This window comes from Lipomyces arxii (assembly GCF_038497795.1).
Source record: "Lipomyces arxii strain Phaff 12-163 unplaced genomic scaffold V1512scaffold_4, whole genome shotgun sequence".
NCBI classification, from domain to species: Eukaryota; Fungi; Ascomycota; class Lipomycetes; order Lipomycetales; family Lipomycetaceae; genus Lipomyces; species Lipomyces arxii.
The window spans coordinates 509,158-522,236 of NW_027117703.1; the positions used below are offsets into that span (position 1 = coordinate 509,158).

Genomic DNA, 13,079 nt, shown 5'->3' on the forward strand with positions numbered 1-13,079 from the left:
GTAGCGCGAAGAGGGACGACAGGGGCAGATTGCATCTGAGTCAATGCTGGGTTCGCGCCTGGTTTGGGTTCAAAAAGCTCTGACCAGAAATGGCTGAATCTGGTAAGTTCAATACAACGAACGCTTATTTATAGCCAGTTTATTGATTCATTTATTAATCCATTTTATTAAATCAATAATAGTTATTTAGTATTTTAATGATATTATCATAGTGAACTTCAATCATAGTAGAGCCAAACAGCTCAAGAGACGTGTTTCGAACTGGGTTACACGAAACTGAGTTCAAGTTGTACGTTTTAGCGAAGTCAAATTATATTTAGCTTAAATTACCAATATAATATTATAATATATAACTACTATTAGTAGCCATATACTATTGTTTGGCAGCCCTAACCCGTAGACCATCAATTGAAGCTTGTTTAAATTTAGCCGAACCAAATTAATTTTGTCTGTTCAAGTTCAGAAATTGAAACCACCTTGAAACCAGTTCAATTTCGTCGACTTCTGAACTCCTTCAGTCTGCTTTACTTTGTTGTTAATATTCTATTTATCATTATTAACAACTGTCATAACTATTAAAGAAACACAAGTAATTTTAAGAGAGAAGTACAATTGCGTTTAAATATCAGTGACAGATTAAGGTGCGAACAATTTAAAAGAAACAAGGCCCAGTTTAATAAAGAATTTCAATCCGTCGCTTTGCATATTTACTTGACTATTCTTCTCATCTACTTTGCTTTTGGTCTTCTATAACAACTTATTCTGTTTGAACTGTCTGAACTGTTTGAACTGTTTGAACTGTTTGAACTGTTTGAACACACTACTTAAAGATTAGTTTATAATGCGTACTCATGTTTTGATACTAGCTGTTGTTGTTTTGGTTGCGTCTTCTGTTTCTGCTTTGCCAATAGGCATTCCAAATGCTGTTTTAGACTTGCTGCCGGATAACTCGAATTCTGTTGAAAAAGATACTTATTGCAACGCTCTGTTTTCTCGTACTGCTTCTGATGCTGAAAGTAATGAAAGTTTTTGGTTTCTTGATGAAGAACCAGACCACCACGATGATGATGACTACGTCTCATGTGACGCTACTGTTGGATGCGATGAAAATGACGACGCTATTGATGTTTCGGACAGAGTGTACTTGAGAGAGTTAGATCGTGATCGTCAGCAGTGGCTGGAGGATCAGACCAGATTGACCGACTCTGATTTGTTTGCCGTATTAGGAGACCGGCCGGTGTCGCACTTACTTGTCCAAGACAACTTTATAACAGGTTCATCCAAACAAATACTGCAAGGCTTACTTTGCATGCTTCCAGAGCGTGCAAAGCATTACACAACTTGCCCACAATAGTCAGGTTTAAGACTTTTTTATTCAATACAGAAGTATATATTACATTACTCTTTGGTCGGCTCGCCTAAGGCTGACTTACAATCCTCCTTGATCTTATTAACACCCTTCACATGTTCCAATTTTTCCAACGCAGGTTCCAAAGTATTCCAATATGCTTGTGCCTTTGCCCGCTCTCCATTGTCAATGAGTCTGCTAAGAGCTGAGGGCGCATCCACCAAAGTTTTCAAAACTTTGAGTACATCTTTGCTAACTTCGACATCTGATTGAACTTCATCAGCTGCAAGCTTGCGCCTTCGCTCTGACAGTGTTGCAATTAGTGTAGTAGAAACTTCTGCGATATGCGCAACTGCTGGCTCTAATGCTGTAGTAGTGGGCTGTAACGGATCCATGCTCACTCTCATCGACTGGATTGCTTCTGTGGCTGAGATCAACTTACTGTAATTGTCGTACACCAGGGCTTTCCCTTCTCCGTCCAAAGTTCTGATTTCATGCATTATTTTGTTTTCTCTGTGTAAAAGATCCTTTGCCTTATGCTCCCTCACGAATCTATCGATCCATAAATCTGGTTTGAAGTCCGGCCGGTCAATATCAGACGCCGAAATTCCGGCTCTGTATCTGTCTTGCCCAATCGCATAAAATTCCCGTAACGCGTTTCGTCTGGCTGTAGCTGCTGATGATCGAACTGGTGTTCCTCGTTGGGAATGGACAGAACCATTCGGCGCGGTTGATGATACTGATCGTAGTGTATTTACAGAATCTGTTGACGATCTCGGCGTACTAAATTTTGTCAAACCTTCACCCGGCGGTGATTGTACAGACATTTTATGGTCTTCGACTTTTCATTTGCTTTTCTGTTAATGACTGCTAGTTAAAGAGCCACAGTGAAGGGTGCAGTTCGTGCCGATTTAAGGTTTAAGCAATAGACGTCATCTCCTTCAAGCTCGAATGTAATACCTGCCATTTACGTTCAATTCACACTCGCATAGTATGATCAGACTGAAGTTGAATGCGGGTGGAAATGGATCACCAGCTCCGAAATCAGAAGCGAGCTCAGATAGTGGGTCTACTTCATTACCAAGGATAAAGATTAAGCAGCCAAAAGGCAAGTCAAAGCAACCGAAGTCGCCTGAAGTGCAAATTTCAACTCCACGAATATCAATAAAACCACCATTAGTCAAACCTCAAGTGTCTAGTCGCCATGGAATGCCTAGAATTAGAGTCAAGCCAGTGCGCCAGCCAGGACAAGGCTACGATTCTGAAGATGCAGATAGGGAAGATGACCCACTGATTGAAGAAGGTCTGATTTTTCGATTTGAAATGGAGAGCTTTAATCCAGACGAACAAGCTTATCGTGCGCCATATCTGGAGATTTTAAGGCAGGCGGTTGAGGGACAAGCTACAGAGTTGGGACAGGTTTGGATCAAGTTCAAAGACTCGCGACATGCTGCTGTGGGCATTCGAGACAAGATGTTTTATGCGGTCTTGGTGGACTTGCCGACTATAATAGAAGCACAGAAAACTTTGGACAAGAAGAACATTTACAAAGTGGCAGATATATGTCAGATGCTGTTAGTACTAGACGAAATTCTATCAGAAGAGCAAGTTGTTGGATTTGTATCAAGAATACTACCCGATTCAGAACTACAAAATCCTGAAAACAAAGGCAACAGGAAAGAGGAATTACCTTATCCTCACGGAATTACACCGCCCATGAGGTATGCACGTACTCGGAGATTTAGACGACGTATCATCAAGGTACAAATCATTGCTGCGTACAGTAATATAATCTAACAATTATAGGTACCTGATCCAGAACCACCAAAGCCAAAGGAGAAACCTCTACCGAAGGTCATCATCCGAGCGAAATTGGTACCAGAAGAAGAAGAGAGCTCTCAGAACGGGAATGGAAATGGTGAACATCAGAGTGAACCAATAGAGGAGCCGGCGCAAACACCTGTTTCAGAGACACCGGGACGGGAAGCTAGCGTGGCGCTCAGTGAAGCTGATGCTCCTTACAACATGCTGGGCGGATACAATCAAGAGGAAGGGACGGATGCTGGTGATGAGATTGAGTCATTGTTTGGAAACGAGAGTGACGAAGATGAGGACGATGATGAAGATGAAGACGAAGATGAGGACGATGAGGATGGCAAGAAACGGGCAAACAAAATGGATGACGAAGAGCTGGAAGCTGTGCACCATCTGGAACTGCTGAAAGAAGAAATTGCAGAACTGGAGATTACTGTTCAGAGCAAAGAACGCGATGCAGAAAATGCTACAAATCCTATTTTGCGAAACAGATTCTTAGACGTTGTGAATAAGCTACGTAAGGAGTTAAATTTGAAAAAGGCCGAACTGGAAGGCGAACTGGAAGGCGAACTGGAAGGCGAACCGGAAGAGTAGTACGGGTAGAATAACTGACTTATAATATTTTGAGTACTGTAAATATAGGAATATAAATATACATATATAAACCTGTCGTTGTTAGTGGTAGACGTAGTGATCATGACGATGTACCCCACCATCGTCGTTGGGAGTTCCAGCAGCGAAAGCGCGGGCAACCAAAAATATAAAATTCTAATTTGCTTGATACTCAACGCAAATAAACTACTCACTATATAAAGACATTAATGGCCCAGTCAATATAACACAATGCCACCCGTGAAAACAAAAACTACATCGTCTTCGACGCGACAATCTGGCGCGTCACAGCCATACGACATTCCACCCTCGCCGCCGCCATCAATGTCGGACTCGTCTGCAGGATCAATGCATCTGATGGACGGTCTGACTCGACCAGCTCTGTCGATGTATAATAAAATGCTTGCTGAAAATGATGGACACATTTTCCCTCAAAGGGAACTTTCTGAGGTGACCGGAATATCCGATCCGATGAAGCTCATGGGCCTGATACAGGAAAACATGAATATGGTATGGAACAGCAGCGGTATAGACACGGAAGCACTGTTGACAGCGAATAGGGGTTCATTAAAATGATCAGACGAGGCGACGACCTTTGCTATCAAGTTGTAAAGAAGGAAGATGTTGAAAAGTGAGCAATACAAATGCTAGTATTGAGAACACCATATTAATGCGTTTTAGAATACAGACTATGACTAAAGACGAAGCAATGGTGTACTCGTACATTGAAGCATCAGGAACGGACGGTATTTGGACAAAAACAATCAAGTCTAAAACCAATTTGCATCAAACCGTCGTTCAACGATGTCTTAAAAGTTTGGAAGGAAAACGATATATTAAAAACATCAAGTCTGTAAAGGTAGGAATTTTAAGTCTTGAAGTATCTGAACAAACACTCACAGATATTAGTATCCCACGCGAAAAATTTATATGCTGGCCACCTTACAGCCGTCAGTGGAAGTCACTGGTGGCCCATGGTTTACAGATTCAGAGCTGGACAGCGAGTTTATCAGCAGTCTCTTGACTATCATTTACAGATATATTCTGTCTGAGTCTTTCCCATCTGAGGACGACAGACGAAAACCTCAGCGTCCGCCGAAATCTCGAAACAAGAGAGCTTCAGCAAAAGAACCAATAGTGTATGACCAGCTGTCGTATCCTGGCAACTATAAAGGATACCTCACACTAGACCAGATCCACAACTTTGTACATACTTCTGGAATCACAACCGTCGAGTTGGCCACAGCAGATATCAAGGCACTATTAGATGTGCTGCTCTACGATGAGAAGATAGAAACATTAGACCATGGTGTGACATATAAAGCTGTTCTGGGTACCAGTGACGAAGCCGAAACTACAGTCGTTTCTGACTACGACTGTGTTTGGTCATTCGGTCCATTCTTGTAATTGACATGATGTTCTTTGTACAATATATGATGCATTAGGAAAAGGGGTTATATACAGTGATTTCCTTCTTAATTTTTACTCCCAAAATTTCCAAAAACTTGGCTTTTGGAACGAAAGCTCGCGTCGCTGACTAGCTGGCATCCACTTTGTAATTTTCTTTCCAATCTCGGCGCTTGCCTCGTCTGCGTTGTATCGTCGTCCGTAAACGTTCACAAACTCTCCCTCGGGATCTGACGCCATCAGTATACACACTTGACAATAACGAATTACAAGACACACCCATTAGGTAAAAGAAAATTGAATGATCAACAATGTAATCTTCTCCAGGCTTGATATCTGGCGGGGTCGAGAAGTACACGCGGTATGCTTTGCAACAGGCCTCGACATCCTTGTATGATCCAGTGAGACCAACGATGCCGTCAATATCAAACTCCTCAAGATACTGCTTAACGACAGAAGGAGTATCTCGCAACGGATCGCAAGAAATAAAAATTGGCTGCACATCAATGCCTTCCGCTTTCAAATCTATTTAAGTCAGAATCATCTGCCACTGTCGCCGAACACAAAAATTCACTTTTAACAATGATCGCCAGCTTGTCGAGTTCCTCTGGACATATATCTGGGCACAGTGTGAATCCAAAATAAATCTTATGCGTTTAGTATCTCTCATTAACCATTATTGCTAATGAAAGCTGCTTACAATGCTGAACTTTCGTAGTAGATCCTCTTCTGTAAACAAGTTTCCATTCTGGTCAATGAGTTGAAATGGACCACCTATTAACGCCTTGCCAAACGTTTTTACTTCGTTCTCCTCGTCTATAGTCCGATAAGTCTCTGAATCCTAACTTGACTGCACTGGACTTACTAAAGGCATCAAGTGCACGTTGAACTCGTCGACGGTAACTTAACAACAAGTAAAGACCCACAAGAAACAGTATCATTCCAGAAACATTAAAAAACTGAGCTCCGTAAGCATAAGCTAGTAATAAACAGCGAGAAATCGTACTCCGAGTGGGTTTGCTCGTTTTGGCTTTGACACTTTCATGACCACAGGCTCGTCTTTGTCTGCCATGTCTTTTCCCATCGGCCGTCTTCGTTTTGTAACCGTAGCTTCAATGTCATCTGCCATCGTGTTGAAGTCATCTGAGCCTTTCCTGGCATTGTTCCATACAAATCTGGAGATTGAAAAGTAGCGTTTTGAACATGTTCCGATTGTAAATGGCTTAATAATGCTGTGTGATTTCACGCGTGAATTATATGGAACTGTGCGTATTAATTGACGAGTAATTCCTATACAGCTTCTTGGAAACAATCCAAGCCTGCCGGACATTACCGACATGACTGTCGCAGACATGGTTCGTTATAATTACTAGAATGAATATGGTGAACCGGGTGATGTTTTTTGGTAACAAATCTCCGGGATCTGAGAGCGCCGCGAGAGTATGGCGTCGTGGCGCGGCTATATAAAACTTGATGCCCGCACTGCCACGATTACCCCTGGATTTGTGTCTTGTGCTCGAACGCACAATGAAATGTCCTTCGATTCCACCCCGAAGTTGCAATGAAAGCATAGCAGAGATACAAACTATGGATACAGAAATTCCAGATTTTGAGTTTATTAGATCACCTGGCACGATTGATAGAGAGGACTCGGTAGAGTCTGAGTTCGAAGAGTATATGTCTGAACCTGAAGGGGACATTACTCTAGTTCAGGAATCTTTTGATGGGGACGCACAACAGTTGTCGGAAGATGAAGAGAGTGACTTTGATGATGAGGATTTAAATATTGAACTTACTAATGAGCTGGTCTCGGATACAAATGCACATAAAGTGAGGAATAACACACTAGTTAGATAATTAGTTGAGAGTGCTAATCGAGACATAGACATGCTATTTCGTTACCAAAACCGACCAAAGTCACAGAAGCCAAAAGAAAAAAATACCATTCATTTTACCGGATCAAGGTTTTATAGAGCATGAAGATCAAACAAAAGACAGGTGGAATCTGTATCAAAGCACAGTAACAACTCTTCAAACATCCATGGACAACATCCTCGACTCCGCATATGACAGTACAATAACGAATGTGACTAACTACGTCATAAATACGCCGGACTATGATTCCAGCATTTTTCCATTGCTGCCAGCCGGTCTCATTCTGGTGGGATCCAACATTTCAGATCATACGCGACTGTTTGCAAACCTGCGCAAACGGATCGAATCAGATACAAAGACTCGGGGTACTTTATCAGTGGCTACAGCAGTCATATCATTTACTACTTTGTCAAATTTGAAAGACGTGCTGAAGTCAATTATATGGCAATTGACAAACCGGGAGCAAATTGATGACGATCAGTCTGGGATCACTGGCAGAGGGGACAAACGGCCTGGTTACGATCTTGATATTTTGTTGGACTGGTACAACAGTCAATCAACAATCAGGAAATTAGTGGTCATCATCCAGGACGCGGATGGGGCTGTCGGATCAGTATTACAGGATACAATCAAAATGCTTTAGTATGACTTGCACGTGTACGCTGCAAGAAGTTACTAACTTTTGACTGCAGTACTTACAGAAACCGTCTACCGCTCGTCCTATTGTTTGGTGTTGCTACCTCGCTACTAATTTTTAACACCAAAATACCAAAACGAACATTACGAGCGATGGAAGTCGAGTTATTCGATGTCTCAATTGCGGACGGAAGTCTGACAAGACTTCTCGATGAGGTGATCTTACCTGACACAATCAACTTTGCAATTGGACCGGCATTGTATAAGAAGTGCTTGAGCCGGTACAACTCTTACGCCAAAAACTTAGAAACGTTTACATTACCGATCCGAGTAAGTTGATTTTGCGAAGGTGTCTAACATGCTAACATTAGAAAGTATTCATACATGGCTTACTTTTTTGCGGATCCACTAAGCGTGTTCTTGAAATCCTTAGATTCAGTAAAGTTTTCCACCGAGCATGCCACTGCACTTCGCGCCATTCCGTCGTTTAGAGCTTTTTTTTCAAAACAAATCGCGACTACGACTGCTGACAATGATTTTCTTAAAAACTTACTGGAAGAGCCCGAGCATATTATCGTGTTTGTCAACAGCTGTCGGGCCAAGTTTGACGAATACATGGCCGGCATTAAAGATGCACTCAAGTTGCTTGAAGTGCTGCAAACTGTTTTAAGCACATGTACAGTCAAGAAAACTCGGATCGACATGTATCCTGACGCTCTATCTGGCGAGTTGGGCACAAGCGTGTTTCTGCGTGAACTACTTGCACAAATCACAAATGGAGCTAGCAGAGCTACAATGACACGCTTGGCCGAAGAAATCGCATCGCATTTTGACGAAGATTCACATGTGCGAAAACTGACGGCACGTTGGGATCTTTCCGCGCCTGAATACATGAAAAGTATTCCTCTTGTATATGACAGTGTGAGAATTTATTTTAGGTATTTGACTTCTTCAAAGCTATGCGGATTTATTCTGACAGTCACAGTAATACTTTAACTCCATATGATAAATTGACGTTTCACGAGCTTTTTGTGCTGAACGACGCCAATATCGCTACAATTGCTTTTACTCCAGATTACAGAAAGCTGATACACACAGCACTAATGCGACCGATAGACTACCTCGGCGTGCCCAGTGGCGAAACCAGCACGACTTCACTAAGCACCCAGCCTTTGATATCTACCGCGTATTCTCTCTACAAGGACTCTGGCGCCTTGATTAATATTTACGATTTCTGGAACGCGTTTCACCAAGCATTTGCCGCCAACAGCAGCGCGAACGATATTGAAGGCGAAGGCATATCAGTTAAGCAGACTCTCGCGTGGTTTTATCAGACTGTAAACGAGCTCAAGTATCTGGGATTTGTGAGACCGACGTCTACGACGAGAGGAAGCAATGCTCTTGGAGTGCTCCAGAAATTGGTTTGGAATGCTTTATAGACATGTTTGCAGATACAATCAGTCACTATATGCAAGTCAAAAAAAGCCAAAGATGATTTAACGCCATGATGAAATCCTATGCCAAAGCCCCATAAATGCAAGTTTTTTATTCTGTCTTCTCGCTGTTGTCCAAACATGCCTCGATATCAGAGTCTATGATCTCTTCTATAATTATGAACACCTGCTCGTTGATCAGCGCGAAGTAGAAGGTTACAAAAGTGAGGCATAACGACAAAACGGCAACTATCGTTCCGACTATGCAAGAGACGACCTTAAAAGCAGTGGAATCCAGCATGCGACCCAGTTCATAGGTCGCAACCGCATAAGTACCCTTCATGCTTGTTAGCTCATTAAACTCGCGCCAGTAAAGCCAGATACATACTATTGGGAACCCAAGACCCCACCAGCCTATACCGAATCGTCGAGGACGATAGTATAAGCAAGCTACGCAAGCAATGAAAAGCCAAAAAGTGCCAAACCCGACCAAAAATAATGCAGCTGCGATTGCAACGTAAGAAAGAACAGGAAATTCCTTCAACGTCGGATACAATCCTTTCCGGTCAAAATAGCTTTCCACGTTTTGAGACGTTAGAAGAAGGCCAAATGCACATTGACAGCACGGGCCAATAGGCAGAAAGCAGCTGATGCTATTTTCGCGAGAAGGCATATTCCTAGTAAGCAAGCGCCAGACATATACAGCCATGTAAAGGTATGCGAGCAGAAATCCATTTCCTAAAAGCAACATAGACATGACAATCATATGTGCCTGCCATGATAACGGCAGATGCCGGACGAGCGATGCCGCAGTGGTTGAATGCACAACCGGCGTAACGACTGGAAGAATTATTACCGCATTCAGTGTTTCAATTTCAGTATGGGAGTGTTTGACGTACGTGTAAAACACCATACCCCAAGCAAGCAACAATGATAATGCAAACGTTATCCACCATAGAGCATAGCATGCCCAAACCGCGCCTTTGCCAAATATGGCGTTAGTTGATGCGATAATTGATGATAACGCCATAGGAATACAAGCCCAATACAGTGACTGCGTAGGATTCTGTAATATTCGTTGAGACGTCTGACGATATAGCAAATACCTAAGACCACTGATGGCAGAAAACAGAACAAACCATGTTATTGCACAAGCCCAGTAAGTCAAGGCAACTTTTCGTAACCAATGTGTAGGATAGGAAAAGGATGCCAGTATCGAAGCCGATATACCCGTAGACATAACCATGCCATACCATCTTAAACATTGTCAGTGAAAAAATTGAAGTGTTCTAATTTTTGAGTGCATACGCTGGGGAAAAATACTTGATTTTATACAGTAAGCTCTTCTTCATGACGCTCCATTTTGATTCCAGAGCAAACTTAGCCATTCTTCTAAGCCATATGTCAATCAGCACGATGAAAATGATTAGCTCATGGCACTATATCTTGGGCACACTTCAGGTTTTAGCACATTTACACCCTACTCCACCTCCAGCTTAGTGCCCGATAGCTCCGAACTCCCCAGCTTAGCCGCACCATACACGGCTCAAAAATATTTTTCTCAGACTTTAATCTTACTACGCGCATTTAGAAAGGCATGCTAGAGTACTTTTTATTTCGATCATATACAGCAAACAACCAGAAGCAAAAGATCAAAGGTATCAAAAACAGCAAAATAAAAAGAATCAAAACTTGTCAGACTACCATTCATGCCCGCCCAAGATCTTTCCTCCGGAGAGATATAGATTCCCAGGTTGAGATCATCGAATATTCTCCTGCATCTGCAAACAAGTTGCAAAATGCAAAAAGAACCCAAGTGACATTCAAGTTTTCCAAAAGCAACTCAAAAGAGACAGCAGATGGAGTAACTCAAAGCACTTTATTGGAAAAAACAAGCCTCACTCTAGGGCATGAAGGCGCATAACTCATCAACCAAGTTGGATTCAATGGCTTCTTTGAAGAATTCAAAGAAAGACGTTACCTATAGAAATGATCCTACTGTAGAGGAAGTTAGCAACCAATAAAACAAAAGCGATACTGCCTAAGAATGGCAAAGCATATAGGGGGGATCTTACTGAAGTACGTCGTCAAAAAAGAAAAAAGAAAACACTAAAGGCCGGATGTCCCAAGTCCTTATATAGTGAATCGCATTCAGGGGTTTTGTATAACCCTAACGCAGATTTTTTTTTTGCTTTTATTATAGCCCTACAGTAGGTCAAAGCCCTGTAAACAGTCACGCACCACATTATTGTGCGGCTTGATTGTGAGGTTTGCTGCAACACCGTCGACAAACCATCAAAGTGTCGTTGATTCAATCGTGAACATTGAAGGCTGTCAATATTAACCATACATTCACATTTCCAACACTTGTCCTCTTTGGAAATCCACACCAATAGAAATGCCGGCAACACACAGACGTATGCCACTGATGGAATATTATTTATACGATTAATTTACTGACAGTGAATCTAGTTTACGTTAAGGGAAAGCACATTGCTCACACCCGTGGTAAGAGAAACAGCCACCCCGGTGTTTCCATTGTCCAGATTGGTATGTTTGCGGAATAAGAGTAATGAGAGGTTTTTAACATTATTGCAGAGGGTGTTTCTTCCACCGCTGATGCTAAGTTCTATTTCGGTAAGCGTGTTGCCTATGTCTACAGAGCCAAGAAGGAGATCAAGGGATCTAAGATCAGAGTTATATGGGGGTATGTTAACTCGTTTCATAACTTGATTGTTTACTGATTGAAACAGAAAAATTTCTCGCGCGCATGGAAACAATGGTCTTGTCCGGGCATCTTTCCGGTCAAACCTTCCACCTAAGACTTTCGGTGCAAGCGTTCGAATCATGCTGTACCCTTCAAACATTTAAATAAGAAGTAGTGCAGTTAGCGGTGTGTTTATGGATAAAACTGGATTAGGGAGGAAATAATGTGGCCATTCATAGTCTAATAAGGCCTATCAACATTGTTTCACTTTTGTATTATATTAAATACACTTGTAACGACTATGACTTTATTCGTATCGGTTGAAGAATCACAGATGCCAACGATTTTGTAATGTCTTTGCCTTGACCTAACTATCTGTCATGATCCAATGATTCATCATGCCAACATCTAGCTACAGAGAAGGATTCGATGCTGTTGGCTGCAGAGTCACAAAAATGGTTAGCAAAGGAAAGTAAGAATCCAATAAAACTAGACAACCGACTACGTAATATGAATCGCATTTCTCAAATTGAGTGACTATACACTATATACATTGACATTAAATAAATGGAGCTTGCGCCGATAGATGATACAAAGATGTGAGAAACATATTGACGTCAAATAGAAGACGTTAGCATCACAAAACTAAATTTTCCAATTCTGATGTCATAAAAATGCAGATTTTATTAGAAAGTAATTCAGTGACTGCATCTTCATGAGGAGTGGGCAGCATTCTTCTTTGTCGCGCCTTCAATAACGACCTTATCGAACTTATACATTTGACTGATGACAGTTTGCCTTTGAAGTAAAGCAAGCTGTTGGTGAGCTTCCAACAGATAACTGCTAATTATCTCGGGGTCTGTTTCTGACATGTGCTGACGGAATGCATCTTTTGTCCGCCGGATGGCGTATTCGCGAAAGTTGTAAGCTTCAAAGTTCTTTGCGTTCCGTAGCAAAGAACGGTAAAGTGAAAGGATTTCGAATCCGGTGTGTGAAGCAACCGTTGACATCTGTGTAAGGAATATATATGATGATTTCAATTTGATGGCGTTCAGTGATTGGAGTACTCTGTCAAGATTCAACACCTTCTGAATACAATCAATATGTAAAATTACTACCTGCTTTGTAGTTATAATGATCCAGTATATAACAGATTTTTTAATAGTAAATTGTAATATGAAATGGTGTACGTATCGTGAAGGCCAACTAGAACTTGTCAGCGGGAACTTCAAATGTACTCCGAGTG

General features: G+C 41.8%; 9 protein-coding genes across 9 annotated transcripts; 5 read left to right on the forward strand and 4 right to left on the reverse strand.

Annotated features, from left to right (window-relative positions):
- Nucleotides 1-554: 554 nt before the first annotated feature.
- V1512DRAFT_260358 (uncharacterized protein) lies at nucleotides 555-1,411 on the forward strand. The gene has a single exon (XM_066915843.1). It carries the CDS (start codon nucleotides 842-844, stop codon nucleotides 1,352-1,354), a length of 513 nt encoding a protein of 170 aa, XP_066772645.1. The 5' UTR covers nucleotides 555-841; the 3' UTR covers nucleotides 1,355-1,411.
- Nucleotides 1,355-2,423, reverse strand: V1512DRAFT_260359 (Vps51/Vps67-domain-containing protein). The gene has a single exon (XM_066915844.1). It carries the CDS (start codon nucleotides 2,173-2,175, stop codon nucleotides 1,399-1,401), a length of 777 nt encoding a protein of 258 aa, XP_066772646.1. The 5' UTR covers nucleotides 2,176-2,423; the 3' UTR covers nucleotides 1,355-1,398.
- Nucleotides 2,114-3,832, forward strand: V1512DRAFT_236137 (TAFII55 protein conserved region-domain-containing protein). The gene is made up of 2 exons (XM_066914110.1): nucleotides 2,114-3,109; nucleotides 3,155-3,832. Exons 1-2 carry the CDS (start codon nucleotides 2,342-2,344, stop codon nucleotides 3,755-3,757), a joined length of 1,371 nt encoding a protein of 456 aa, XP_066772647.1. The 5' UTR covers nucleotides 2,114-2,341; the 3' UTR covers nucleotides 3,758-3,832.
- Nucleotides 3,833-4,123: 291 nt separating this feature from the next.
- Nucleotides 4,124-5,182, forward strand: V1512DRAFT_270381 (RNA polymerase Rpc34; the record flags this gene model as incomplete). The annotated part of the gene is made up of 4 exons (XM_066917601.1): nucleotides 4,124-4,285; nucleotides 4,336-4,406; nucleotides 4,457-4,634; nucleotides 4,685-5,182. The coding sequence occupies 4 exons, from the start codon at nucleotides 4,124-4,126 to the stop codon at nucleotides 5,180-5,182; spliced, it is 909 nt and encodes a 302-aa protein (XP_066772648.1).
- Nucleotides 5,183-5,193: 11 nt separating this feature from the next.
- V1512DRAFT_260366 (SCO1/SenC-domain-containing protein) lies at nucleotides 5,194-6,586 on the reverse strand. Its single transcript, XM_066915845.1, has 6 exons — nucleotides 6,189-6,586; nucleotides 6,048-6,141; nucleotides 5,883-5,998; nucleotides 5,757-5,829; nucleotides 5,462-5,707; nucleotides 5,194-5,412 (listed from the first exon to the last, which is right to left on the reverse strand). Exons 1-6 carry the CDS (start codon nucleotides 6,534-6,536, stop codon nucleotides 5,258-5,260), a joined length of 1,032 nt encoding a protein of 343 aa, XP_066772649.1. The 5' UTR covers nucleotides 6,537-6,586; the 3' UTR covers nucleotides 5,194-5,257.
- A 183-nt stretch (nucleotides 6,587-6,769) lies between these two features.
- Nucleotides 6,770-9,132, forward strand: V1512DRAFT_246674 (origin recognition complex subunit 3 N-terminus-domain-containing protein; the record flags this gene model as incomplete). The annotated part of the gene is made up of 5 exons (XM_066914442.1): nucleotides 6,770-7,012; nucleotides 7,068-7,699; nucleotides 7,750-8,023; nucleotides 8,069-8,631; nucleotides 8,679-9,132. 5 exons carry the CDS (start codon nucleotides 6,770-6,772, stop codon nucleotides 9,130-9,132), a joined length of 2,166 nt encoding a protein of 721 aa, XP_066772650.1.
- V1512DRAFT_260373 (voltage-dependent anion channel) lies at nucleotides 9,112-10,663 on the reverse strand. The gene is made up of 3 exons (XM_066915846.1): nucleotides 10,435-10,663; nucleotides 9,515-10,382; nucleotides 9,112-9,463 (listed from the first exon to the last, which is right to left on the reverse strand). The coding sequence occupies exons 1-3, from the start codon at nucleotides 10,512-10,514 to the stop codon at nucleotides 9,239-9,241; spliced, it is 1,173 nt and encodes a 390-aa protein (XP_066772651.1). The 5' UTR covers nucleotides 10,515-10,663; the 3' UTR covers nucleotides 9,112-9,238.
- A 742-nt stretch (nucleotides 10,664-11,405) lies between these two features.
- V1512DRAFT_260375 (60S ribosomal protein eL33) lies at nucleotides 11,406-12,168 on the forward strand. Its single transcript, XM_066915847.1, has 4 exons — nucleotides 11,406-11,543; nucleotides 11,599-11,676; nucleotides 11,725-11,833; nucleotides 11,880-12,168. Exons 1-4 carry the CDS (start codon nucleotides 11,525-11,527, stop codon nucleotides 11,995-11,997), a joined length of 324 nt encoding a protein of 107 aa, XP_066772652.1. The 5' UTR covers nucleotides 11,406-11,524; the 3' UTR covers nucleotides 11,998-12,168.
- A 176-nt stretch (nucleotides 12,169-12,344) lies between these two features.
- V1512DRAFT_260378 (uncharacterized protein) lies at nucleotides 12,345-13,066 on the reverse strand. The gene has a single exon (XM_066915848.1). It carries the CDS (start codon nucleotides 12,841-12,843, stop codon nucleotides 12,547-12,549), a length of 297 nt encoding a protein of 98 aa, XP_066772653.1. The 5' UTR covers nucleotides 12,844-13,066; the 3' UTR covers nucleotides 12,345-12,546.
- Nucleotides 13,067-13,079: the final 13 nt, after the last annotated feature.